Below are 27,258 nucleotides of genomic sequence, written 5' to 3' on the forward strand. Positions count from 1 at the left end.
TTTTACTGACATTTAAAGAATTGATTACATGTTTTATATACTTATACATTTATATATTTTATATATACAAGTTTGACAAGTTTATAAACATATAAACATATTTATGTGTGTATGTATATATATATATATATGTTTTACTGGGGAAGGAAGGAATACAGTAGAGAAAGAAATGGTTCCTCAGTTTTGCGTTAGAAAATAAGCTACAGCAAAAAGAATATAGTTGAGATATGGTAATTTCAATTTCACTCACATGTGAAAAACAGTTTTGGTATACAATATGCAAATGTCTTTTTGCATTAAAGTAAACGGGATTTGATGGAACTCTTTCTATTATACAGAATTCTCTCTTACTACTGTCAAATCTGTAATAAGAGCTATCACTGAGCACCTTAAAATATGCCAGGCACTGTTAAGATCTTGCTTTAGATACTTGTGAAGATAATCACACAAACTCTTTACTCTTTGTAGTCAGCTCTTGAAGGGGATTTCTTCCCCATCACCCTCTCCTCCATCAATTGGATGTTATTTCATTAAAAATGTGCCTAAATCGTCCCTGAATCACAAGAATCACCTATAGAAAATGGCATGCGTTTTTCTATTTGGTGGAAAATTGACACCTCAGATAGCACCAAAATATAATGATAGAATGCATGTAATATGGATTAAAATAAAGAAAAAGTGTTTCTTTAGTCAGCCATCTATTTCAAATATTTTATAAAACCCAGTGTAACTGAGGAATTAATCTGTTGAAGTTCACTAATGACATTTGACTTACCCTCGAAATCCTCAGAATATCTAACACAAGTTTATTTTATATATATGTACATAGCTCACTGAAATTGTTCAGTTATAGGCTTATCTGTTTACCTACCTTCATGCCCCTTCTCCCCAAAATAAATTACCAGTATAAATTAAATACCTTAATCCCTTACTCCTTTAATCTTCAATCAAAAGGAAGAGGAAAAGGAATTTAAAATGTATCAGAAATTAAGGCTTAAAATGATTCCTTTTATTCCTCACTTGCTGAGAACAAAAAGCCAGAAGTAGTAGTATATGTGGTTCTTAAGCTTTTTTGAGTCACAGATCCCTTTGGTATTCTTATGAAAACTCTAGACTCTCTCCCTAGAAAATGCAAGTACACATTCACATAGAAAGATATTATGTATAATGTCGGTTTCATATGTTCTCTGAAGCCCAGGTTAAGGACCTTAAGAACAGCTGAGAAGTTTCTTACATATTTGGGCAATGTTCACTATCCTAGGCTGTGATGTTTAAACCAGTGGTCAATAATATTATGCTTGTATAAGCCTATTAATGATATGTTTTCATTACCATTTTTTTTAGGAAACTGGGACATAGCACTTTCTAATTTGCCTTCCCTCAATCTTGACAAGTTTATCTCCTTTAAGTGTATAAATAAGTTATCATCTGTAAGTAGTAACTTACTCAAATAAGACAAATATCATTTTACTTGATCTATTAATGATATATTACAATCATAAGATCTTAGATTTGATTGAAGCCATTTCCTCATTAGCATTTTGTCCCATGTTCTATTTGAAAATAAACCTAGATTTCAGAGAGTATAATGAACAACTCTTAATTTTGTGAAACACAGTAGAAATTAGGAGGGAGATATTTTCTTCCAAGTATAACCTAGGAAGACATTATATGGGGAAAGAAGTACTCGAAGCTTCTGGATTCCATTTTCTAGATTTATCATTTACTGGCCATAGAATCCTTATTTTTCTGCCTTATTTCACTATTTGTAAGTAAACATAACCACTACGTGCACATAGAAAAAGAGACCCATAAATACGTGAAAATTTTAGATATATTTGGATTAAAAGTATTAAACTACAGTGCTATAGACACAGTCCATTTTTTCATGTATGTGTAGCATTTCTAGTTAAATGAGGCCTTCAATTTTAACACTTTCTTTTAAGTATACTGATTTATTTTCCCCAGCTCTATGGAAAAGAAAGATTATATACCAAGAAAATATAGGTAAATAATATTTTTAAACTTGTATAATAGAAAATATAACAATTTTCTAAATAACTGGCTCAAAATAAAGTCTTTGGTATATTAGAAAAATATGGTAATATTTACAAAAGTATTACTGTGACATAGAGACAGCTACATATGTGTTATACAGATAGATAATCTAAAAAGAAATATAATCACATTGTTAAATATTAGTAGATTCACATTATATTACATTCCTGCTTACATGGGAAAAACTTATACTATCATGAACATAGTATATACATTTTTCTACTCAGTTAACATAAAATAAATAAAATTTTCCTCTGTTCTAAAATAATCACATTGTATGACCACGTATTTTAAAAAATTAGATCTCATTCTGGTTTTCTGCTGCCACTAACAGTAGGTATTTCATGGTCAGTCTCTTTTTTAGGATCTACCATATCTTTATATCTCTCCCCACGATGTCGTTCCAGGTATGGACCCCAGTTAGAAGCTGGTCTGCAGCAGCTTACAATGCGCTGAAAAGGAAAAAAAAAAAAAAAAAAAAAACTTGTTTTAGACCATAAGTGTTACAGTCTGTAAACAAGCAAATATCAAACCATATTATTTTCTTTGCTAACCAAAATGAAATAAGAACCTAGAAAAGTAAAAAAAGTGATCATCAAAATTCTTAATACAGTATACTAAAAAAATGATACTCAGATTTAACTGTTACTAGAATTACACCAACTATGAAACCAAAATAACTGAGTATGTAAATGATTTTAAAAGAAAGTGTATGAGCCCATTTGAACAACAGAATCAATCCATGTATTTTCACTGAATTATCCGACATTTCTGTGCTGCCCTTAGAGGGAGGGTTAGGTGAGGATTTAAACCAGTGTATACTTGGGAGGTTTCAAGAACCGAACAAAGGGAGCTCCAGGGTCAAACCACTGATCGGGGTGGGCTTGGGAAATTATTTATAATCTGACTCCTGAGATTTGTCTTTGTCATTGTCCTAGTGAGATGTCATAATCAACTCCATCTGCCTACACCTCCATGCAAGAGGGATCACTCAGGGTCTAGATTGGGTTTGAAATAATTTACCAGGCTTTTTCCAGTCTAAACACACTATGAGGACATGTATTATAACCAGACAATGTATTTAAAGATTATAGATATAAAACAAAAAGGTCCTTTGCTTTGTGTCATCTTCAGGGAAACTCAGTACAAGTATAAATATTACTTCTATGTGCTCAGCACACTCATAGGGCCTGAGGATATAGCAGCAAGCAACATAAAACTCTCCCTAAAGGAGCTTAGAGTCTAGTACGAGACACACAAATACACATATGGTGTAAAGCTATGCTATGCACATAGTAATCAGATGATTGTATCAGGTGTAGAAGTAGTCTAAAGGTTCATAACTCATATTACCACCATATGAGTAATCTTCATTTTGATAAGTGCTTTCTATAAAGTATAAATAATATAAATGTGCTTACTTGAAAGATATTTCCTTCAGCTTGAATTATTTTTATGACGGCCATAATTGGAATCCAGATAATGCAGAAAATAATCATACACCAACCTAGAGCAACTCCCCAGTCAGGGTATGGAATTTCGGCATAATTAGGCCTATGAAATTTCACGAGTGACCAGATCAAAATTGCCTGTGAAAGTAAAGTATGAAGAGACAATGCTAAAGATTAGACTTTATTGCACTAACGATTTCAGTTGCACTAATTGTTAGGAATTTGATCCCTATCCTTAGAAATAATTTATCAAAAGCAATTAAAATGAAGATACATTCAAGCAACTAAGATAATCCCGTAACTAGCCAGAAGATAATACTAAATGAACTAAACTAAATAACCTGTATTTGGCTTTGAATAGATTCTTCCAAAATGAGCACCTCCATGTATTTATAAGAGACAAATGCTGGCCCAACATGTTTTTCAATAAACTACTTTATCATGAAATATTTCAGATTGAAAATAAAACAATATCTGAACATTTCCATGACTGAACTTTTAGGTTTCACTTATAATAGTATGGTTTTATTCTATGCTGTAAGCTAGCCAGCATATCAATTCATTCAAGGAGAATGTAAAGTACCCTTTAGTGAACATGCTTTGCTCCTTGCTTAGCAGTTGCTTCTATTATTTCTCTCTGCACAGAGCACCCCTTACTCCACACCAAAAACACAGACACATTCACAAACTACTGGTACGTATTTGCTAAAGCACACTTCACTTCCAGCCTCTCTTTGAGAGAAAAACAAGCTCAATGTATGTTTGGGTAAAACAGTGAAATCTGAATCTTAACAAGGAAAACACTTAAAAGCCAAGTTAAAAAAAAAACTTTTTCAAAAACCTACTAGACATGTTGCAGCATTAAAACTAATTATTTAGAAACCCGTAAAGCAAACAAAACAAACAAAAACCAGAGTCACCTAGTAGTTTCTCTAAATTATTTAGCTGTCTATGTTTTACTAAAATCAGTGGGGAAATGGAATGTAAGAATATCAAATAGGTAAAGTTTAATAGATTAATTTTATCTAATAGATTAATTAATAATTTAATAGATGAATTCTACTTAATTACAGTAATTTAAATGTAGTTCCCCATTATCATAATTTTTTTCCATAACTACAAGAGAATTGGATGAGGGATACTGGAGTATCCATGACTTCACATCACTTTATACAAAACAGACGATAATGTATATCATTTAATATATAATACTTTTGCATTTTAAATTAAATCCAGTTGTCAAAGCTATGTAATCAATAAAAACTAGCTGGCTAAAAAGTCTGGTGAGAGCTTCTTAATTGATAAAGGGTTTATTTTATTATGGAGAATTGTCAGAAGAGGAAAACAATATTTAGTACCACTGTCTAAATCATTTAGCTAGAATATGGAACATCCAAAATATTTTAATTCAGTACATCCAGTCCCAAACTGCTCCCTACTTGAAACTGACCTTATAAAATGTGAAAAAAAATAAAACTTAACACCCTCTAAAACAAACATAATACTTCAGATGTGAAGCAAATTCTGGATCAAATTATTTAATGCCCTTTCCCAGGAAAAGCTTTGAAGCCTGGAGGCAATGAGAACCAAAACACATCCTCTGTGAAGCTTTGCCACTGCCCCACCTCCACCATTGCAGTAATTCTCCATCCTGTTAAGTGTTTATTTTGTCACTGACTGCCCTGAACTGTTATTTAACGATATCATGTATATATGCCGGGTCTCTCCAGTAGGCTATCTTTTGCTTTCCCTCAGTTCCTAAATAGCACCAATTGTTGAATTTAACATAAACTATTGCCTCTGTTGACAGTGGTTTCTTTTAGTAATTTCAGATAGTAAATCCCTCCCATGAAGAAAAAAAAATATGCATTAAAATCTGAGGGTTGTTTCTTAGCAATTAATATATTTAGATCACATTCCTTGCAGTCCACGTCTGGGTCTTCGCAGAGAGTTTAGGAACATTGTAGATGACTCAGCATATTTTTTAGGGGACCAGCAGATGAATGATTTATTTTTATTCAATTGATAACTTTTAAGTATGTAGGACCTTTATAGGAGCCTGTTCATTTTCTCAAATGGTAAATGTTTAAACCTATAGCCTCAAAAACAATACTGCGAAGGCATTTTGAGGGAACTTGGCAGTCATAAAGCAAAATTTGAAAGTCATTAATTTATGAACTTAGTTTGCCTTATTGTCTCCGATATGAATTATTCTTCAAGTTTATCTTAGAAGTGGTCATATATATATCATTGATACCAAATTCATGGCATATTAATTACTTACAATCAGAAGAAGAGGTGTAATGACAAACCAGCAGGCTCTCCACCATAGCCAGAATATCCACCTTTTTGCTCCAATCATCATTTCTATATCTTCAATGAATCTGTTCCCACCTTACGAAAAAAAAAAAGTACATTCAGTCCTTGCTCACATTTTCCTCTATTAATAATTGTGGCCCCAAATTATCTTTCTGTCTAAACATTTTCTTATTCTACAGCAATGAAGTATACACCTTTTTTCCAGTATTATTATACTTTACAATTTTAGTAAACATAATGAAAAAGAATCACACTAAGTTATTTTAATAAAATGCATAGATAATTCTATAGTTACTATTTACCATAAATCCAGATGATTCCTATTATTTCCAGTATAGCCGCAATCAAAATGCCCCATCCAGCACAGAAGTGGTCAATCAGATGAACCCAGTAAATTCCAGCCTACCAAAAAAAAAAAAACCAATTACATCTAAGTATATTTTTAATTATTTTTATGATTGATGAAGTCTTTAAATCAAATCTATTCATTTGATTTGAACATGTGCTCCTTGGTTTCACCTGTGCTAAGATGTGAAAAAGGAATATTTTCAAATGTAAACACAAATGTGGCTTTAAATATCTCAAAAAGGATGCACCTTTCATCCTATACTGAGTCACTGGAGAAAAAGCATTTAGAGTAGTTGATTATCAAAATGACATGCAGTGGCTGTGTGCTGTGTGGTAGCTATCAAAAGTCTAGTATGTATTGAACGTTTATAACTTTATTGTAATTGGAGAAATTGTCCAATAATGGGTCCCCACCCCTCTTCACAATATACTTAACTATCGAAATTGTGCTATACTGGGAAAAACTCTGGGCTAAAACTCAGAAAGCCTTGAGCTGAATCAGACTTGGACTTGTTCCTAAACATCCTCTTAAACCTTTGTTTTCCTCCTTTAGATTATAAAGCACGTTCCAACTAATGATTTGTCTATGAAAAAATACTATAGTAATACCTGAGTCACGCAGACGAGACCAAGGAGAAACAAAACCAAGCAGCAACCCAAAGTTATAGGAACTCTCATTTTCTTCATCACTTTGGGAAATAAATCTTGAATTGTTGTTGTAATTGTTTCTTCAGAAGGGGAAAAAAATGGCATGTCATATGTCAACTCATTTGCCAATAATTTTAATCAAAGAATTCAACTTCTATTAATCAAATTTACAAATATATGTTGAAAATATACTCTGGGTCCTACTCCTTGCTTTAGTTATTTTTCCCTACATGAAGTGCTTTATTTTTTATTTCTTTTTAAATTTTATCTTCTTTAAATTCAATTAAATAACATATAATGTATTATTAGTTTCAGAGGTAGAGTTCAGGGATTCATCAGTTGCATATCACACCCAGGGCCTACCCCTTGCTTTTAAAACTCCATAGGGTCCTGGGCGCCTGGGTGGCTCAGTTGGTTAAGCGACTGCCTTCGGCTCAGGTCATGATCCTGGAGTCCCGGGATCGAGTCCCACATCGGGCTCCCTGCTCAGCGGGGAGTCTGCTCCTCCCTCTGACCCTCTTCCCTCTCGTGCTTTCTATCTCTCATTCTCTCTCTCTCTCAAATAAATAAATAAAATCTTTAAAAAAAAAATAAAAATAAAATAAAACTCCATAGGGTCCTTTCTCTTGGCAGTCACCACTTGATGGGTTGGATAAAAACCAAATGCAGCTCTGTTTCTTTGTTGTTTTTGGTCTGTTTTACAAGGTTTTTCATCGCTAGTAACTACAGGGTAATAGATCCCTGAGGGCTGACGTAGTTTGAAAGAGGGTTATGGGAAAGGAAGAATTCTAGGAGAACTTTTAAATAAGGTGAATATTTGAATAAATGGCATGGAGACAGAAAGGCCTTCTAGGTTTAAGAAATAAATGTGTTCATGAAAGAGAGTACTGGCTGAAAGCAGAAGGTTGTAGGGGTGAAAGAATTAAGATACAGGTTTAAAATGTTCAAGGGCTTTGTAAGTCAACCAGAGGAAGCCAGACTTTCTGCTGTACGTAGTCAACTATTAAAGTGTGTTATGTAAGAGTGATCTGATGAATAATGTTTCAGAATGTCTAGGTGTGTACCCTAGGGAAAACCCCTATGTGTACATAGAGCCACGTGCAGGAACAGTCATTGCAATAGCGTGTGTAATTTGTCAGAATCGGAAATAATCCAACTGCCCATCATTATGGCAACACATTGTGAATTAAGTCGATCTATTTGAGTATGTATCAACACAGATTCACAATACATGTAAAAAAACAACTGTCAGAATGATATGTATGTTATGAAACTTCACATTTATGTGACAACATTTATATGTTATTTATGGATACATATATAACATATACAGACATGGACTGAGTAACACATAATCCATGGGGACAGTTAGTTCTAGGAAGGAAGAAATGTGAATTGTATATGGGAGAGAAAAAGAGGGGACTTCAATTTCATTTCTGAAGCAAACATAAGATATTAATGTCTGTTCCTTTTGGGTATCTACAACATAAGTACTTTGTACTTTTCCGTATTTAAAATCAAGTTAAAAAGAATTTTCAGATTCTAAGAGTAAAAGCTAATGGGGAAAACAAGGGTAAGAAAAGGATGTTTTTAAGTAGAGGAAACATGCGTAAAATATAAGAGGGATATGGTAACACTGGGAGTATTACTTACCAATGGATGCAAACTGAGAGTCGAGACCCAAAGTCAAAAGCATGAAGAAAAATAATATGGACCAAAATGGGCCACCTGGGAGTTGGGCTAACGCTTCTGGATAAGCAATGAATGCCAAATCAAAACCTAAGAAAAATGTATGAATTTCATTTAAATTAGTGGCCAAAAAGTTCACACATTTGGACATTTTCAAAATAAGATACTAGAAAAATTTCATTTTAATTTGCCGACGCAATCCATGATATACATTCTCGGGCAACTATTTCACTTGCACTTTTAAGAATATTTGACTTGGTTGTTCAATGAAGTGATAATGTGAGCATGTGATGTGCATTAAGCTAGTGAGATGAATTTTGTAAATGGTACATTTCTCGCATAAGAAATCTTAACTATTTAACGATTTTGTTTAACCTATTTCATTTTTTAGAGATTCATGAAGAATAACAGCTGTCTTAAACTCCAGAAACCTAAATTGTTATCTTAGCCTAGAAATTCTAGAAGAATTACACTATCAAGAAAGCTATGCTTATGGAACTACATTTTTAGTCTGCAGCCATCTCTCCAAATGTTCACCCAGGGTCACTAGCTGTAGTGCCTAAATTTTAATTAGTATATGGCCACTTGCAAAATTGTATGTAACAAAACTAGAAGCTGAATCTTATTTTCTATTTGATGTATATTATCGTTAGAGGTGCTTTTAATTTTTTTTTCAATTATATTATGTGATACTTGGTTGTTTGAAGTATTTTAAGTTTCTCCAGACTCCCAGAGGACTGACCTAAGATTCAGGAGAATTCGCTTCTAGCCTAGGCTCTGTCACTTCCTAATCATTTAATCTTCTGCAAGACATAACATTTCTGTGCATCAGTCCACTTCTCTGTAAATGAGGAGCTGGACACTAGATTATCTGTAAAGTCCCTTCTAGTCCTAACATTCTATTTTCCTGCATTAGTCTCTCCATCAAATGATATTGGCCATAAATAAAAATTTAATGAGGGATTCCTACTACTAAACCCCTGGAATTCTTTTCCTAAGAATCTTAACCAGATAATTAAGCATCCCTAGCTAATGTCTTTAAAGTTAGGAAGTTCATTAATCAGATTCCTTTAAAGCCGGACATAGCTGGACACTCAAAGTTACCTGGGTTTCTATCTATATGATATTAATGTGTTTTAAAAATGCAGACCCAAAAAAAAATTCAGACCCAAGGCTGCACTTGTACATGGAGGAATACACACACACACACACATATACACTCATACAGTCATATATATATGAATACACACATGTATATGTGTGTATGTGTATAAATTAAATGAAGATAACACATGTAAAGGCATCCATGATGCCTGATACTTGTACAGTAAACAGTTCATATTAAGGACCAGACAAAATTCAGAAAATTATTTTCTTAAACAATTATTCCCTCATATAGTCCTGTTTATTCAGACCATCTAAGAATTATTACATCATTAAAGTAATCAAATTATATAAGATGCAATGAGAAAGAAAATGCAGCACCCTAAACCTTGCTTGAGTGCTTTAAGTAAATTGCTATAAAATATATTAGTGTTTCTTAAATGAGCTACACCGAATTAATTGAAGTTATTAATGTAGAGCATCACATACCTGATTTTACGACTTGAGCAACTTCCTTTCCGGATATATGAGCCATGTGTCCCAATATAGAAAAAATAGCAAATCCAGCGAACACACTAGTGAGGCAGTTTGTCAAACAAACTAAAATGGCATCTGAGAAGCAGTTGTTATTGAACTTATTGTAAGATGATAGAGCAACTAAGCCACCCCAAGCCACTGAAAGGGAGTAAAATATTTGAGTGGCAGCATCCTTCCAAACCTATAAGAGAAGATAATTTTATCTTTAAAAACATACACTTTAAACTTTTTACTACTACAAAAGACTTCATATATACAAATGAATAAATATGAATAATAATGAAGTAAACACCAGAACACCAAACCCACTGCTCAGCTTAAAAAATGAAATGTTACCAGTCTTTGGAAAACTCCCAGGGCCCCTTTCTGATTAGATCACCCTTCACCCTCCAGTGGTAACTGCTATCCTGACTTTTGGGTTTCTCATTTCCTCGTTTTTTCTTTAGATTTTTACCCTAGAAACATGTAAACCCAAGCAATACGGTGTTTAGCTTTTCATGTTATTGAGTTGATAGAAAAGTTTTCTAAATGCATGTAAACTTATACACCTTGCCTTTTTTCATTCGGTATTGTATGAGAGTTATCCGTTATCAATTTGAACCATATGAAATTTTAATTTTGTGTCAAAACTGAAAAAATATAGACAAATCCATATGGTTTAGTTAAACATATGTAGTTTTGAACATTTTTTTTCACTGCTGTATTGCCCCACGGTATATACCACAGATCATCCTCTATCCTGTTGAGGGACATTGAGGTGGTTCAATATTCTGCTATTAAAAATGTTGTAGCTATAAGTATTCCTGTGCATGTCTCCTCATACCGAGTTAAGGAACTGTGATGTCAAAGAGTATATGCATCTTCTCTTTTATGAAATAGTGCCATATTATTTTACCACTTTGGACTCTGACCAGCTAGGTGTGAGAGTTCCCATTCCTTCACGTTCTTGCCAATATTGGTCAGAATTTTTAATATTCTCCAATCTGGTAGCTGTCAAATGAGAGTTTTCATTGCCCTAATTATTTATAAGGTTTAGTGTGTTTTTATGTCTTTGTATTCCACAGGTTTTTTTTCCCTGTGAAATTCCTGTTCAGGTCTTTTGCCAACTTCTTGTTTGGGTTATTTGTCTTCTTTGATCTCTAGAAATTCTTTATGTATGCTGGATTCTAATCCTTTGTCTATCATATATGTTATTTTTTCCTCCCAATTTGTGGCTTATTCTTATTCACCTCTTAACATCGTGACCTTCGATGAGCCAAAGATTTTGTTGTGGTTTTAATGTGACTAAAGGTGCCCATCTTTGCTTTTATGTATTGTCCTTGATTTCTCTGACTTAAAAAGAAACTTTAGCCAAAGATCACAGATACTGCCCTACATTTTCTTCTAAAAGATTTAAAGCTTTGTTCATATTGTTTTCAATTAGTCTGAAAAATTGATACAGTACATATTAAATTGGAAAGTCCAATTCATTTTCTTTTCTAAATGGAGTATCGGTTGTCTAAAGATAATCATTTGGATGTCAGTTATATCAATTAGCCAGTCCATCCTTTCCCCACATATCAAGTTCCAAATGTTCATGAATCTATTTCTGAGACCATTCTGTCCCACTGATCTGTAAATCTCTATCTACGCAAACCCCACATTATTTTAATTCCTATAGCATTATAATATTGTTTCATATCTGGTAGGACAAGTCTTCCGTCTTCAAAAACAGGGTTTTTTTGCCTTTTTCTCTTGCATGTAAATTTTACAATCCGTTCTCAACATCTAAGGAAAACTGTGCTTTCAAATCTGATTAAAATTCTATTGACTCTACATATCAGTTTGGGGACAATAGATACATATCCATTCTTAACAAGGACAGTACTAGGCAATTTTTGAAGAATAATGATATACTTAGAATCCCTTAGATCACCAGTTCTCTCATCCCATGTTTGTTCGATTAGAGCCTCACGTAGCCGACCTCAACTCTTTAAGCAGCCTCCCACTCATTCCATCTAATCCTACCCTTTTACTAGTCTGCCTTTTACAATTTACCCCTCTTATATCTTTGCTAAAGGACAATAATCTTAGAAACTAAGCAAATCCATGTTAACAGTGAAAATCTGTAGATAGAACATTACAAAAGAAAAAACCTAATTGTATAGATTTCAAATAGATTGGCAAAGATTTGGGCAAAAGTGGTTTTTTTTTTTTAATTTTTAGTCCATTGAAAAACAGGACTGCTCAGTGAAAAGCATCCATATAACGTGGCGACAAAGAGCTCTAACTCTGGAGTCAAAAAGAATGAAATTTATATCCAGTACCTCTTACTCTCCTTGACTTCATTGTATTTAACATTTTTAAGCCTGTTTTTCATCTGTAAAATGGAGATGATGATGATGATGATGATATACGTGTACTAGGAATGATGTGAGAATTGAGTAAGATAGCATATGTAAAGCAATTAGGATGCTCAATGGTAGCTGTTATTGTTATTATGGAAAATAATCATAAATTGATACTCGGTTTCTTTTATGGAACTTAAAAATTATAATTTCCCCTTTGAAAGGTATGTAATCTATTTCCAATTTCAATAGATATAAAAGTCATTGGGGAATAAAATTTACTAGGTCCTCAGAACACAGCTTGATGTTAGATTATTATTACATTATAATTGCTTTACAATGGCAGGCAGCCAGTAGAAAGCAAAGTGAGTGGATGGATAGATAGATGTTATTTCACTTATAACAAAATCATTACAAATTAAATGCTCTTATTTTTTAGGCACCTGTACATATTAAGGGATGAACAACATGCTTATGTTGATGTCTCAGCTGCTTTTATCTGATACATTTTGTATTCATATGTGAGTTAGGGGGAGCTGGAAATTGGTGTAGCAGGTCTGGATTCTAACAAAATGCTACTGCAGACCATGATGTGTACCTAGGTTGCAAATAAAGTGAAGCAAAAGTCCAAACATAGTTCTAATCTCCGTATCTATCAATCTCATAGCTATATACAAAATTAGTAATTTAGGGATTAGAAAATCTTAATTCAAGATGCACAAACTGGCTGTGTAAACTTAACTAAATGGGACTCTTCCTGGGTTTCAATTTCATCACTGTAAAATGAAGGAGTTAGTAAAATAATCATTGAAGACCAGAAGACCCTTCTAGCTATAAATTTGTATGGTTGCAACAAAGTTCAGATATTCAAAGAAAAGGAAAAAAAATATATATTTATGATCCCATGCTCAGAATATGGATTGTGAGAAATACAAAAGGTCTAAGAAAAAAAATTCTTATTACCAGCAGTAATACAGTACCAGTGGGGGTACTGTATTTATTGGGGGTGAAGAGTAGGGAGGATTAAATTGTATGTTTCAAAGGGAGCTTTAGGTTTAGGTCTGATATGTTAAAGGTAATAGAGACATTGAAACAGACCAATATAAAATAATCATATAAATTTTTCAGGAACTATAAAGCTCAGGTGATCTGAGGCTTGGAAAAGTCACTTAAAGAATATCAAAGGGGCTTTTCACCTGTGCTCAAAGTTAAGAAGTTTAAAGAAAATGGAGGGTCCACTTCTTAGGGAAAATGTTGCATCCATAATAGTAGAGTATAATATAGCAATAATCGAAATCAGTGTGTGCTCATATTTATATAACAGTTTACCATTTTGAAAGTGCATTAATTAATATTTTATCTTGTATAACAACCTAACAGAGAGAAGATGATGAATCCCAACTTCCATTTTATTTGTTTCTTATGCATCATCAAAAATGGTCTTCAAGTTGGAAAGATATCAACAAACAAGGTTAAAAGATGTGAGGCCCAAGATAAACGAAGGAATGAACAAATGGCCTGTGGACACATCAAACTATATTAATCTCCAAGACTAAAATAATAAAAGTCCATAGTTCTAAAATAATTTAAGTCTGTTGTGGGTTAGTTGCTGAGTGAAAATTATTTGGATACAGGAAACCAAAGGCCAGACACTGACATCTCAATTTTCAAAAAAGGTAAAGGATGGATTGCCATGACTAAAAAGTGATAAATTTGACTCGCTTACCAGAAAAATTCTACAACAAATAATTAAATACCCAGATTGTAGGGTGCCTGAGTGGTTCAGTGGTTTAGGCATCTGACTCTTGATTTTGGCTCAGGTCATGATCTCAGGGTCATGAGATCAAGCCTGTGCCAGGCTCCATGCTCAGTGCAGAGTCTGCTTGAGATTCTCTCTCTCCATCTCCTTCTGCCCCTCCCCATACATGCGTTCTCTCTCTAAATAAGTAAAATCTTAAAAAAATAAATATCCAGATTGTAAGCATTTAGAAAATAGCAAATTGTTGGAAATTAGCATCAGTTCCTCAAAGAATACCATAGCAAACAAACGAATATCCATTTTGGATAGCACTGCTAGTATGGAAGATTATAGTAACAGTGTTTCTTGACTTCAACGTAAGACTTGGTGTTTTAGCTGGCCAGAAGCTTAATGTGTGCCAAGAATGTGATGTGATTACTGACAAAGTGAAACCATTCTTAGGCTGTGTGAATAGATGCATCCTATATAGAGTGCACTTAATCTATATGCTCTCTGCAGTCAAAAGTGTAAAAGATTTTATGTATCCATGATATACACAGCCATTATCTGGCGACAGACTAAAGTTAAAAGAGGGTTATCCAATTCATATTCATGGCACACATTTATGATGACAAATAACAGTTTCATTTATGGAATGCTTCATTTCAAATTTGTGGTTTAACTTCATAATCCAATAGGTACACTTTGATCTTAACTTGGGGGATATTAACTTTTGAAGACAACTAAAATGTATATTAGACCATTAGACTTTCACCTGTAATCTTGAAATCTATGAGTTTATCCAAGAAGTCTCACCGTCCTACTCATCAACTTGTAGGTAAGTATCCAAACAGGAAAGGTTCTTTCTCAGATTAATAGGCCCCAAATCCTTTTGGTCAAATAGAATCAGTTATATGAATAATATGACTTTTAAAGCTTACTACTAAAAATGATTACCTCACTTCCAAAAGGAAAGCACTAGTGTCATGTTAAATGGCTACATTGGACTTCCTAGTGGACAGAAACACTAATAAATTTAACTCCATGTTCTTTTGAAAGCCACTACATTATGACACTCATATGCAACCAAGATTTTCAGTGTTTGCTTTTAAGGTTTACCTCCTCAGATAATTTGAAATCCAAATGAAGTCTTACCTCAGCTTCCCTAAGTTTTGTAAAATTTGACTGTGCTCCAATATAGTATGAAATGCCTTTCGAGGCACCCTCCAGAGTCGCCCCTCGGATTAGCAGGATGAGCAGGACAACATAGGGGAAAATAGCTGTAAAATATACCACCTACCAAGAAAAACAACCAGTGGTGGATAAGTTAAATTTTTAAGTCCTGTTATATAACTGTATATGCACAAAGTTATTAGCCGGTTGACATTAGTAAAATAAAGTATTAAAGGATTTCATAAGCTATTAATAAACCTGGTGATACCAATACCAAAAATGGCATAATTTTCTCTTTCTCTTCTCCCCAATCTCGGATAATCCATTTTCAAAACACTCTGATGTATGAAGCAGTATTTCCTGGGTTCACATTGTAAATACACAGTACATCAGCAGGGGTAACTTGGAATCTAGGTAGAGTGCTTTCCTAAATATGTCTTTGTAAATGTCCGAAGGGACTGAATATCACTTCTTGGTAAATTACTACATTGAGGTAGAAAGGGAAATGCTTGTATACCTGCAATAGTAAGTATATATTCAGTCCCCAAGGAGAAGGAAAATAATCTCCTAGTAGATGTCCAAATCCCCTGGAAGCTGATTAAAGTGAATACTGAACACTTGGTATTATTATCCTTAGAGATACCATTAAAGGCGTTTGGTAGCACACATAGCACTGTACTTGTATCCTGGATAACACATGGTTCCAGATGAGCAGATTGCCTTTGAGGCCGGCTTTTCATTAATATAGACAATTTCTTTGATCCATAGATGTCCTGTGTTTGATAATACGCCCAAGGAGACAATTTAAAGTCATCCAGAGACCAGTAAAAATTAATCGCCTAGGCAAATGGCCTTCAATGGATTATTTCAATATTAACGTCAAAAAGGAACCATGGGTCTCAAAAATGTGCAACTGAAACATTATTTTGGAAAGTTTCCACTGACTTTGTGAGGTTCACAATAGTTTTGTGATCTAACAGAATGTCTCATCATAATTGAGCATGAACTGAACACGCCGGATATCATACCAGGAACACAAAGGTAGTATCCACAGCTATCCTGGTCTTCCATCTTTAAGGAGATTTCAGTCTGGTAGTTACCATGAATATTCACTTTTCTGGGTACTGTACAACTGTTCATGGAGAAAATTTTATGTTGTTCCCTGAAATTGCCATGATGCTCTTGGGAAAGTTTAAAAAACAGAACAATAAAGGGGGAAAGTATAATGTTTTTCAGAAGAGGACTCCTCACTGAAAAAGAGGGCTCTGAGTCAATTCTGGCCAGCTTTAAGAGAACAACTACATATTTGATTTTTTTTCTCTCTCTCCCATTGAAGGAATCCCTACACGAACCTTATATAACGAGGATCTAGACTTGCCAAACCAAACATGGCAATATGTAATTCCATCCTAGATGCTTACTTCTGTAATAGGACACACAATTTTAAAATATACACTCAAGTCTCCGAATGCTGTATTAGCTAGTAGGGTCCGACTTCTGATAAAGTTGACCTTTGAACAACACAGGTTTGAACTGTGTGGATCCACTTAGATGAGGATTTTTTTTTTTTCAATAAATACAGTACTGCAAATGGATGTCCTCCAGTGATTTTCTTCATAGCATTTTCTTTTCTCTAGCTTACTTTAAAGATTTTATTTATTTAGTTAGTTAGTTATTTGAGAGACAGAGTGAGCATGAGCAGGGGAGAGCTGCAGAGAGAGAAGCAGGCTCCCAGCCAAGCAGGGAGCCTGACGCGGGGGTCCATCAAGACCCTGGGACCACGACCCTAGCCAAAGGCAGACACCCAACCGACTCAGCCACGCAGGCGCCCTGCTAGCTTACTTTATTGTAAGAATAAGGTATATAATATATATAACATACTAAAATGGGTGTTAATTGACTTTAGGTTATCAGTAAGGTTTCTGGTCAACATCAGGCTGTTAGTAGTTAAGTTGTGGGAGAGTCAAAAGTTATAGCTGGATTTTCAAGTGCAAGGGGGTTTTGGCACCCCTCACCCCCACGTTGTTCAAGGGTCAGCTGTAATTGCACAACCCTAGTACTAGTTTTGCTTGTTTTGTTGTATTTGTACCAATAGCAGGGATCTTATGTATTTTCCTACAGCTAGGCTGCCTACTTAGAAAGCTTTTCACACATTTGAATGTTCCCATTATAGAAAAAAACATGCATTTGATTATGCTTGACATTGAACTGCAATGAAATCGGAAAAGAGCTACATCACCATTTAATGTGTTTTCCAAATTACCTTGCCAGAAGACTTGATTCCTTTAAATAGCGCTGCTCCAACTATGAGCCAAGCCAGAAGAAGACAAAGTGCTAAATACCACACAATTACTCCAGTCTCGTCCATTCCACTTGACCGCTGGAGTGCCACTTTACTGAAAACACACAAGCCTTTTTTATGAACACAGAATCACTTGTCTTCATACATTGAATTTTGTAATATCTATCATCCAAGGAGATGTTTCATGAGTGTTCTATCTTACTAATACATCAATGTCATGGGAGCCTTTTATCTTTTTAAAGATTTTATTTATTTATTTGAGAGAGAGAGAGAGAGAGTGAAAGAGAGAGCATGAGAGGGGGGAGGGTCAGAGGGAGAAGCTGACTCCCCGCTGAGCAGGGAGCCCAGTGAAGGGCTCCATCCTGGGACTCCAGGAACATGACCTGAGCCGAAGGCAGACGCTTAACTGACTGAGCCACCCAGGCACCCCCATGTGAGCCTTTTATTGATACTATTGTACAGAGGGGCAAAAATAGTAGAGTAAAAAGCTAGGCTCTGAACTTTAGGGTTAACTGTAGCCAGTCCAAAGTTCTAAACCCCAGAATAAAAAATCTACTAATTCCTTTAGCTATGATTTTCCCTCTAATATTTCAAAGATCTTTTATGTAAAAAAAAAAGAACCTTATCAGATTATTTCTTTTATTTGTTACAGTATTTTTCTCAAGGTAAAAAGATGAAGAAAACATCTAAAATTAAATTATTCATCATACTTATAGTTAGCATCAAACCTAAATGATCCAAATTTTTATGACTCTTTCAAAGGCTTTCTGTAAAAATCAATGATTTCTATTAGGGACATGCATAGATCTAGGATTTTAATTCTTAGCTTGGTGTTTGGGAACATTTTAAGATCCAATTTTTGAAAGGGTCCCACAGAGCATGAACATGTAGATGAGGAAGAGCTCATTACAGCAATAATCAAGGCAGTTTGGTAAGGGTAAAAGGTAGGTATAAGTCAGAAGAGTAAAGAGTGATCAATTGAAGTTAATACAAATAAATATAACCCTGAATATCTATTTTATCATATAATGACAATTATAAGCAAACTGGATAATGAAGAATCGCAGCTTTAAATGGCAATTTTGCCCCCAATATTACTCATCACCCAACAGTTTATTATTCAAATTTGCTCATTATAGTCTAAAATTTGAGTATTTTATTCTTCAGAGCAATGCCCTAACTTATATATAATAAGCACGGAACAGAGCATTACTGACAGTATTGCGCTCATTTGATAAACAATTTACAAATGACAATTTGTTGACTAGAAGCTGATCCTTCAGGTTACTACTCCCCACACAGGCTAGGTAAGCATTTGAGTCCTATTAAGTATAATTTGCTCTGATTCCCCTTTTTTTCCTACCTATATGAGGTAAGGAACAAACTGATTAATATTTTATTGTTATTTACAAGAACTTTTAAATAACATCTGTTTAAGAAGTAGATCATCTACGAACCGTGAGAGACTATGGACTCTGAGGAACAAACTGAGGGTTCTGGAGGGGCGGGGGGTGGGGGTATGGGTTAGCCCGGTGATGGGTATTAAAGAGGGCACGTACTGAATGGAGCACCAGGTGTTATACACAAACAATGAACCATGGAACACTGCATCAAAAACTAATGATGTAATGTATGGTGATTAACATAATATAATAAAAAAACCAAAAAAACAAAAAGAAGTAGATCATCTAGCATACTTACTTCCAATATTGTTCACTGGGAAGCTGCCCTGGCTGATAAATTTCACTTCCATTGATGCAGTTTAAACTGTTGACGTCTACCCAGCTTTTATTCACTCGGATGATCTCCCCCGAAATTGTGCTGATATTACAATGAGTAACTAAAAATTATAAAAAAAGAATACACACACAGACACGTACTTAGTTTTAGACAAGTACTTTCCTGGAAAAAAAAGTGTTGTGTTTTTTTTTAAGATTTATTTACTCATTTGAGAGGGAGAGAGAGCATGTGAGCTGAGGGGCAGAGGGGGAGAAAGAGAAAAGCAGACTCCCCACTGAACGTGGAGTCTGATGCAGGGCTGGATCCCAGAACCCTGAGATCATGACCTGAGCCGAAACCAAGAGTCGGCTGCTCAACAGACTGAGCCATCCAGGTGCCCCTCCTGAAAAAAGTTTTAATGGTAAAATAATTAAACCATTTAGATTGTTACTTGGTGAGGGCAGAGGAGAAATCTTGCAAATGGAATAAGCCATGCACATTCAGCATCTTAAATCTTCTCTACTACCAAGCTGGGGGTGAGTAAATATCTGCCCTTTTAAACTATGATTATATGTATAATAATTACCGCTATAAAGTAACAATCATTTCGAACAGGACTTAGTGCTCTAAGGAATTTTTAGTATGTGGACTTACTTAACCTATATAGATAAATGACACCTTTAAATCTCTAAGAAGCATTAAAGCTTTATTACTTTATTCTCTGATATACATAGACAATCCCAGTGGTAATAGTCTATAATATCAATACTACTTGATCCCTTTCAAAGATCAGCAACTTATTATGTGGATGATACTCACTGGCTCCTAAAACACACTAGTACTATCTATCATGGATAGTGCTTGTCTCTACCACTCTCCCACTTTCTTCCTTCTCTCCTGCCTAGTCCTAAGGATGGCTTGGCTTTACTGGTGGCTCTCAGAAATTAAAATATTGCATTAATCAGTTTTCAAAGTTATCCAAAGTTATCCTGCTTTCATCAATAACCCTGGGCTCACTTTAAGATTTGATTTTTAAGTAATCAACATGGGGCTCGAACTCACAACCCCGAGATCAAGAGTCACATGCTCTATAGACTGAGCCAGCCAGGTGCCCCACCCGTGGCTCGCTTTAAATTGCCCCTAAATTGGTTAGAAAATCATGTAATCCTTTAAGCTTATTAGAAAAAAATAAAAGAATGATGCTTCGTTCACAATATTTTTAAGTAAATAAATGAAGTTTACCTATAGGCGATCTGCTACAGTTCTCATCTGCCCAATATGAGCAATTTTTCCATGGTAGTTCACTTCGAAAAGAAGCAAACATGTAGTAAAGACTATAGGCAATTATGACATTATAATAGATTGTCACAAAAATGGATATCAGGACCATTGTAATTCCCACACCTGGAAAAGAGAACAATTGAAATCAAAAACAAACAAGTGCAATTTCTTCTGCTAATTCATAAAAAAAAAAAAAGCTGCCTCTCAATTTCCACAAAATCTATTTGAAAATGAGAAGGCAGGTTCAAACATTGTCTTTTCTTTTTGGGGGGTGGGGGCAGGGGAGTGGGGAGGAAGGACTACTGTCTAAATAGCTTTCTTCCCAAATTTAAAATTATTTTGATGATTGGCTTTCTGAAACCATTTTTTTTTTTTTTTTAGTTAATTAGAAAATGGTACTAAGACCAAGGGCAGAAGACCTGTGTGGATCCATCAAGTTCACGTAAAGAATCGCCCATGGCCATCACTCTCTTATTATGTCTGAAAGTTCTTGTCAGAGTGGGTCCTGTTCTTAAAAACAAACAAACAAAGCTCATATCCTATCGACCCACTGACCACTACTTACATCTTCATCTATAAGCCAATATTTTGGCAAGTAGAAGATAAAGGCTCGGAGTTGACGTACAGGATTTCTAGCAGCACATGTAAAGAAAAGTCAATAATCCAGTAACAATCTGAATTTAAACTTCCAAAGTTTCTTGAACTCCATAGTTTCAAGATGCAGTTTAGCATCCTGAATATAACCCATACACTCAAGACTTGCTTTTGAGGTAGCTTCCTTCATATTCCCTCACAATATTCTGTTCGCCTCACTCTAAATTTATATTTGGTGCTGTATTGAAGCTTTCACAGAGAGTTTGCAGCCACTAGCACACACCAAAAGTATATCTAATCTTCATACAGGAAGGCTGTTTGATGTTTAATAACAATCAAGGCACTCTGAAAAACTTCGCCAGTGTCCTATTAGGGAGTATCACAGAAAACATAGTGACCTGCCCTTCAACTTATCTGAATGAGGCATTGTAAAAGATACGCAAAGGCAAGAAGACAAAAGACTGCACATGAAGGAGCAAAAAGCCAGAGCCGCGAAGTTAATGCACAACCGGCCTATAACTATGTGCCACGGGACTGTAAAATGTGACTATAGGACAATAACGACCCCCCCCCCAGTATCCTCCCTAACCCTTTCTGTATCTTCGGCCTGAGAGAAACAGAAATCCAAATTACCATTTGGTCTTTCAATTCTCTGGCAAATATTCAGCAAAACAACATCTGCTGCTTTGCCTTTACCATGTCCAAATACGAAACATTTTCCCGCCCCCTAGTGAGGACAGCTATAGACCCCAAGGGACCAGTAGGCACAATAAGAAGAGCATTTGAACACTAACCTTGAAACAATGGGAGAATCCTCCAAACTGAAACTGGACCTAAGCTCGCAAATTGTCCCAGTGAACACTCCAGGAAAAACAGAGGTAAACCAGCCAGTGCCAGCATGATCGCATAAGGTATCAAGAAGGCACCTAGAAAATGCAAAATAGAAGCAAAGCACTATTATGTCCCAAAACGTTGATGGCACGTTGATAACCAGCGTAACATTTTGAAAGCATTCTGATAGAGTGGAGTAAGAGTACAAGGTTTAGGCCCCAGATTTACTAGTTTCTGTGGGAAAGTAGTCGATTCTCTAAACCTTGGTTTCCTCATCTGTGAAATGGGATTCTAGTATTACCCAAGGAGGTTGCTGTGGTTATTAAAAACAATAGCCTATAAAAAAGCAATCCAGAGGAGGTGAATGATCACAGGCTTTGGAGCCAGATACACCTAGGTTTATATTCTGACTCTACCATTTACTAGTTACGTGACCTGGGCCAATTTACCTAACCTCTTGGGACCTTGGGTTCCTCATAAATGGGGAGAGCGATACCAGCTCATCAGTCTGTGGTAAGCGCTCAATTATAGAGCCTCTGTGAAGACACTGGGCAAAATGGCAGGCACACAGTATCTGTTCAAAGTTAGTTTCCCTCTTTTCTCCTTTCCAAATAGTCTATTTTTTTAAGACTTCGGGTGCGAATGCTGCATGTGGTTCAGAGTGGAAGTTATTGCAGCTAAGTGGATTATTCTCCAATTAGTCATAAGGGTCTTTCCTCAATGTCAATAAGAAATTTCTTGGTTTTGTTAAAAGATTCTGAAGTTTTGAGGTACACTCAAAGTTAACTTTCTGGGGCGCCTGGGTGGCTCAGTTAAGTGTCCGACTCTTAATTTCAGCTCAGGTCATGATCTCAGGGCTGTGGGATCAGTGTCGGGCTCCACCCTCTGCATGGAGTCTGCTTGAGATTCTCTCTCTCCCTCTGCCCCTCCCCCGCACCAGCACTCACACATGTGCGAGTGTTCTTTCTCTCTCAAAAAAAGCTAACTTTTTATTTTAAAAGGAAGGACTAATGCTCATACATTTAGATTATCCAGATCCCTTTTTGATTTTTTTTCCACCCACTTCTGGGACATAATAAATTGCTCGTGCGAACTTTGGCCAGATTGTAGGTGGAAGCAGGGACAGAATACTAAATTTATTGATCAAGTACTCTAGAAGTCTTAACAAAGTTTAATAAGAAAACGGGATCAGTAGATTAAAAAATAGGCTTTTGGATTACATACATTTCATTGACCCATGTGGCAAATGTTTCCCTCATGTATTTTTCATACTATGATATTGTAACGTCATACCTGGGAATTACATTTTTCCCAACCCTCAAAATATATTCCATTAAAAATAATAAGGCAATAAAATACTTGTTATGTACAAGTCACTAGTCACTAGAACATAGGGACAAATATGTTTTCGTAGATGTTGCAATGTACATACCATCACTACTATGACTAATAGAAGTTTTAGTCTTACCAATGATAAATATGAAGAAAAATAATACAGACTATCCCTGTCTCAATACAACAGTAAGGTGAATCTTAATAGCCCATTATAAATAGTTGGGTTTTTTTTTTTTTCAAAAAAAAGATTATTTTCCTGAGTGGCATATATAGCTTTTTACCCATTATATTATTGTTTTTATTAACAACCGTAACTGGTAAATTGCTAACATAATATCCTGGGCCCAAATTGTTGATACTGCCGTCTTAGACCCTTTGGTTGTGTGATACTTCTCTTTCATAAACTGGTAAAAAGAATCTATAGATAAAAATGACTCTAGATTTTAGCCATAGTTTTCCAAACCTAACCATATTTAAAAATCTAATCTATTAACACTTGGCAAATCTGAGTTTCATGTTCCTCTCCTACACGTGGACAGGAGAGAAAGAAGCAATCAAAAGAGCCTAGATCATGCATTACCCAAATGATAGAATCTTTAAAAACTGAGAACTGATGTGATATATTAATTTTTAGAGGAAAAGGTGAGAGAGATAATAGCATACAATAAATAATAGCATTTTGGGGAGAGCTACGTTTCAAATTCTCTATTAAACCTAGGTTAATATAGTTCCTGGAAGTTTATGGCCACCACTGGACTGATGTACAATGGTAAGTCACAGGGAATTTCTGAACCTGTAGTTTTTCTGAACCTGAGCACTAGAGGCTGGAAAGAAGCCTGAATGCCGGGGCGCCTGGGTGGCTCAGTCGTTAAGCGTCTGCCTTCGGCTCAGGTCATGATCCCAGAGTCCTGGGATCGAGTCCCACATCGGGCTCCCTGCTCAGCGGGAAGCCTGTTTCTCCCTCTCCCACTCCCCCTGCTTGTGTTCCCTCTCTCGCTGTGTCTCCCTCTGTGAAAGAAAGAAGAAAGAAAGAAAAGAAAGAGAAAGAAAGAAGTTTGAATGTTCTTCGTTACACTAGACCTTAGGACTTGAACACTCAAAGGATTGTTGATTCCTAACTCATTTTCCAGTTCAAACTTAGACCCAACCCATGACTAAACAATGTAGGCTCCAGAGAGGAGAATTTATTGCCACCAACACTTAAAGTGTTTGATAAACAGAGCTTCTCTCTTAAGTCTCCACAGGCCAATATGAGTGTTCTAATGCAACCAATTAACAAGAACTATAAGATTGAAACATCACCACAAAAACCCTATTATACCAAGAAAAATAATTATAGTGGCACAGTTTCACTGGTTCCCAATTATGAAATCTAAGGGCATGTCACCTCTACACTTCTAATAGAACCTGTAATTACAAGTAAATAAAATATGGTGTAAGTGAAAAGTTGTTTCGACACTACTAGAGAATTGTGCAATTCATTTTGTTTCCCTTTGCATGTCACCTCAGAGTTATTTTTTTTTCTCCTTGTTCTAACTGAGTCTTCCTTAATGATCTCTGAGGTATAAACAGTATCATTTTGCAAAAATTAAACACCTAGTCTTGAACTAAAGTCTGTTGCATTCTAGAAGGATCCTCTACATGGTCAATCCAATTTGATACTGCAGATTAAAATACTAAACCTTTATTTCTTAATCATCTCCTTCCACACTTGTATTTCCAAAATGTAATGCCTTATGCTACTTAAGCAACCAATGTATTTCAGCTTCATATTAGAAAGAGAATCCCCAGCCTCTTGCTTAGATTCAGCCATAAATAAAGCCAAACACAACTTGAGTCTGAACAGATTATCACATGAACGTGTATAAATGAAGAAAAGCAAGTCATAGTGGAAGATTACATTGGATCCTAAACCAGAGACTCAGAAGTGCTAAATGTACAACTTTTATCAAGTTTATACCTGAGGATTTTGCAAAGCCAGCTTCCTAACTTGAGCTAGCAACTCAGTCTAATGATGGATGCAGTATGCTTGTTTCCCATCCCCCTACTAACCCAAACTGTCATATACCTTTCCTCAGTTCTCAAAATAGCTTCAGAGGCCACACAGCACACCATTTAAACTGGAAGGGAAAGAAGTTGAGCTGGGGCAGGGGTGGGGGGGAATACCTCCGCCATTGTTGTAGGTCAAATAGGGGAATCTCCACACATTCCCTAATCCCACTGCATATCCAACCATAGATAGAAGATAATCCGATTTTTTGGACCAGTTACCACGGTCCTGATTCTCATCAGTTTCACCAACATGGAAATTCTCAGATGAAGCCGTCACTTTCTGGAGAAGAGAAAATATCACGAGTTTGTCTTTCTACTATTAAAAATCCACAGAAGCATAATTTCACACACACACACACACACACACACACACACATGAGAAAGAGAGAGAGAGAGGTGGGGGGAGAATGAACCCTGAAAGCCTTAGCCAAGGGAAACACTTTCCAAAGGTTGACGGGATTTCTGCTGATGGCCGCTTTTACTTTGCAACATTTACCCCTTAAAATAAAAAAAAAAAAAAAACCAACCAAAACAAAACCAAAAACCTCTTCAGGTGGGAATATTTACTACTTCTTTGGGTGAGATCATCCAAATTTTGCTAGAAAGATTACACGTGGTACCCAGCATGAAGGACAAATGAAGGTGCACAAATGAGACTTCGAAAATACCAAAGTCTTAAAGATGAATTAGGTAAAATCAACACTCTCGAGATTGCAGGAGATCTTTGAGAAGAAGGCTCCAATATAGCTTCTACTAAAACAAACAAACAAACAAAAAGAGTTTATAGACTCCTTTTCCTATAGGCTGATAGTTTGGGATGTTTGGAGTTAAAGCAAGTTTAACTTCTCTCCCTATCCTTGGCTGGAAGCCACAGAATAATATTCAGAGACAAACTGTCCTGTCCCACCAGGTGGAGTAGCGCTCTCTCCACCTCACAGGGAAGGGGTTCGCTCCCAACATGTTAGCTGCTCTGGGGTCTGGAGGGCTCCTCAGGTCAGATAAGGACAATGCATTTTCTCATTTCCCTCCAGCATATGGACACGGTCTGGAGAGGGACAAAAACCAGGATTTTGTGGGCACACCCAAGGCAGAGGTTGAGGTGATCCATCCTAAGTCTTCTGGCTGCCCCGGGAAGAGTTGTTCTCCTTCCCCTCTATCCTATGGGGACATCTCAGGCACACTTGAAGGCAACAGAAGAGAAATGTGGAGAACAAGAAACAGCCGCCGAAGGCAAAACCTGCACCGGCCTCCCCTGAAGTGTTCCCTTCCCAGGCCCCCACACCTCCCACGGTTTCCAGACCCCTACCTCCTTCCCTCTGCACTTGAAGAAGCTCAGGCACTTCAACTTGTCCATGGTTGACTCACTCCCTCAGCTCGCTCCGACTCGTCTGGCAGTCTGGCTGAGCTCGACTGGTGGCAGGTGCACACTCCCCTGTTGCTACCTGCCTGAGTGAGCCACCTTGCCCAGGGGTGGGACCATTTATGGAGGGAGCTCTCCCCTCCCCCTTCAGGGCGCCCTGTCGTGTCACTTACCGGAAGGGACCGAAGTGAGGCTCTGGTTTTTCCCCAGGTAAACTGGCATGTAGCAATCCCCTGCCCCGGCCCCGGGAAAGGGCTGGGCTGTTCACGAGCGGAGCAGCCTGAGCCGAAGTGACTGACAGCCTTTGACTCAGGTGCCTTCGCAATCTCGCCTCCTTTCCCAGGTTCCCTGCTTCCTCCTAACCTCCTCTCTTAATCTGGGCTCTGTCCTGA

General features: G+C 36.2%; 1 protein-coding gene across 2 annotated transcripts; it reads right to left on the reverse strand.

Moving 5' to 3' along the window:
* Positions 1-26,952, reverse strand: SLC6A14 (solute carrier family 6 member 14). Of its 2 annotated transcripts, XM_025852733.2 has the most exons (14): positions 26,813-26,952; positions 25,621-25,786; positions 22,083-22,214; positions 20,656-20,817; positions 19,396-19,534; positions 17,656-17,788; positions 15,375-15,515; positions 10,107-10,335; positions 8,478-8,603; positions 6,786-6,904; positions 6,131-6,230; positions 5,794-5,903; positions 3,480-3,647; positions 1-2,510 (listed from the first exon to the last, which is right to left on the reverse strand). In XM_025852733.2, the coding sequence occupies exons 1-14, from the start codon at positions 26,858-26,860 to the stop codon at positions 2,364-2,366; spliced, it is 1,920 nt and encodes a 639-aa protein (XP_025708518.1). In that variant the 5' UTR covers positions 26,861-26,952; the 3' UTR covers positions 1-2,363. The 2 variants fall into 2 exon arrangements, with proteins under 2 accessions (XP_025708518.1, XP_073735337.1); XM_073879236.1 differs by lacking the exon at positions 15,375-15,515.
* Positions 26,953-27,258: the final 306 nt, after the last annotated feature.

This window comes from Callorhinus ursinus, unplaced genomic scaffold, assembly GCF_003265705.2.
Source record: "Callorhinus ursinus isolate GAN/ISIS: 27379988/994484 unplaced genomic scaffold, GSC_fseal_2.0 scaffold33, whole genome shotgun sequence".
Classification (NCBI taxonomy): Eukaryota; Metazoa; Chordata; class Mammalia; order Carnivora; family Otariidae; genus Callorhinus; species Callorhinus ursinus.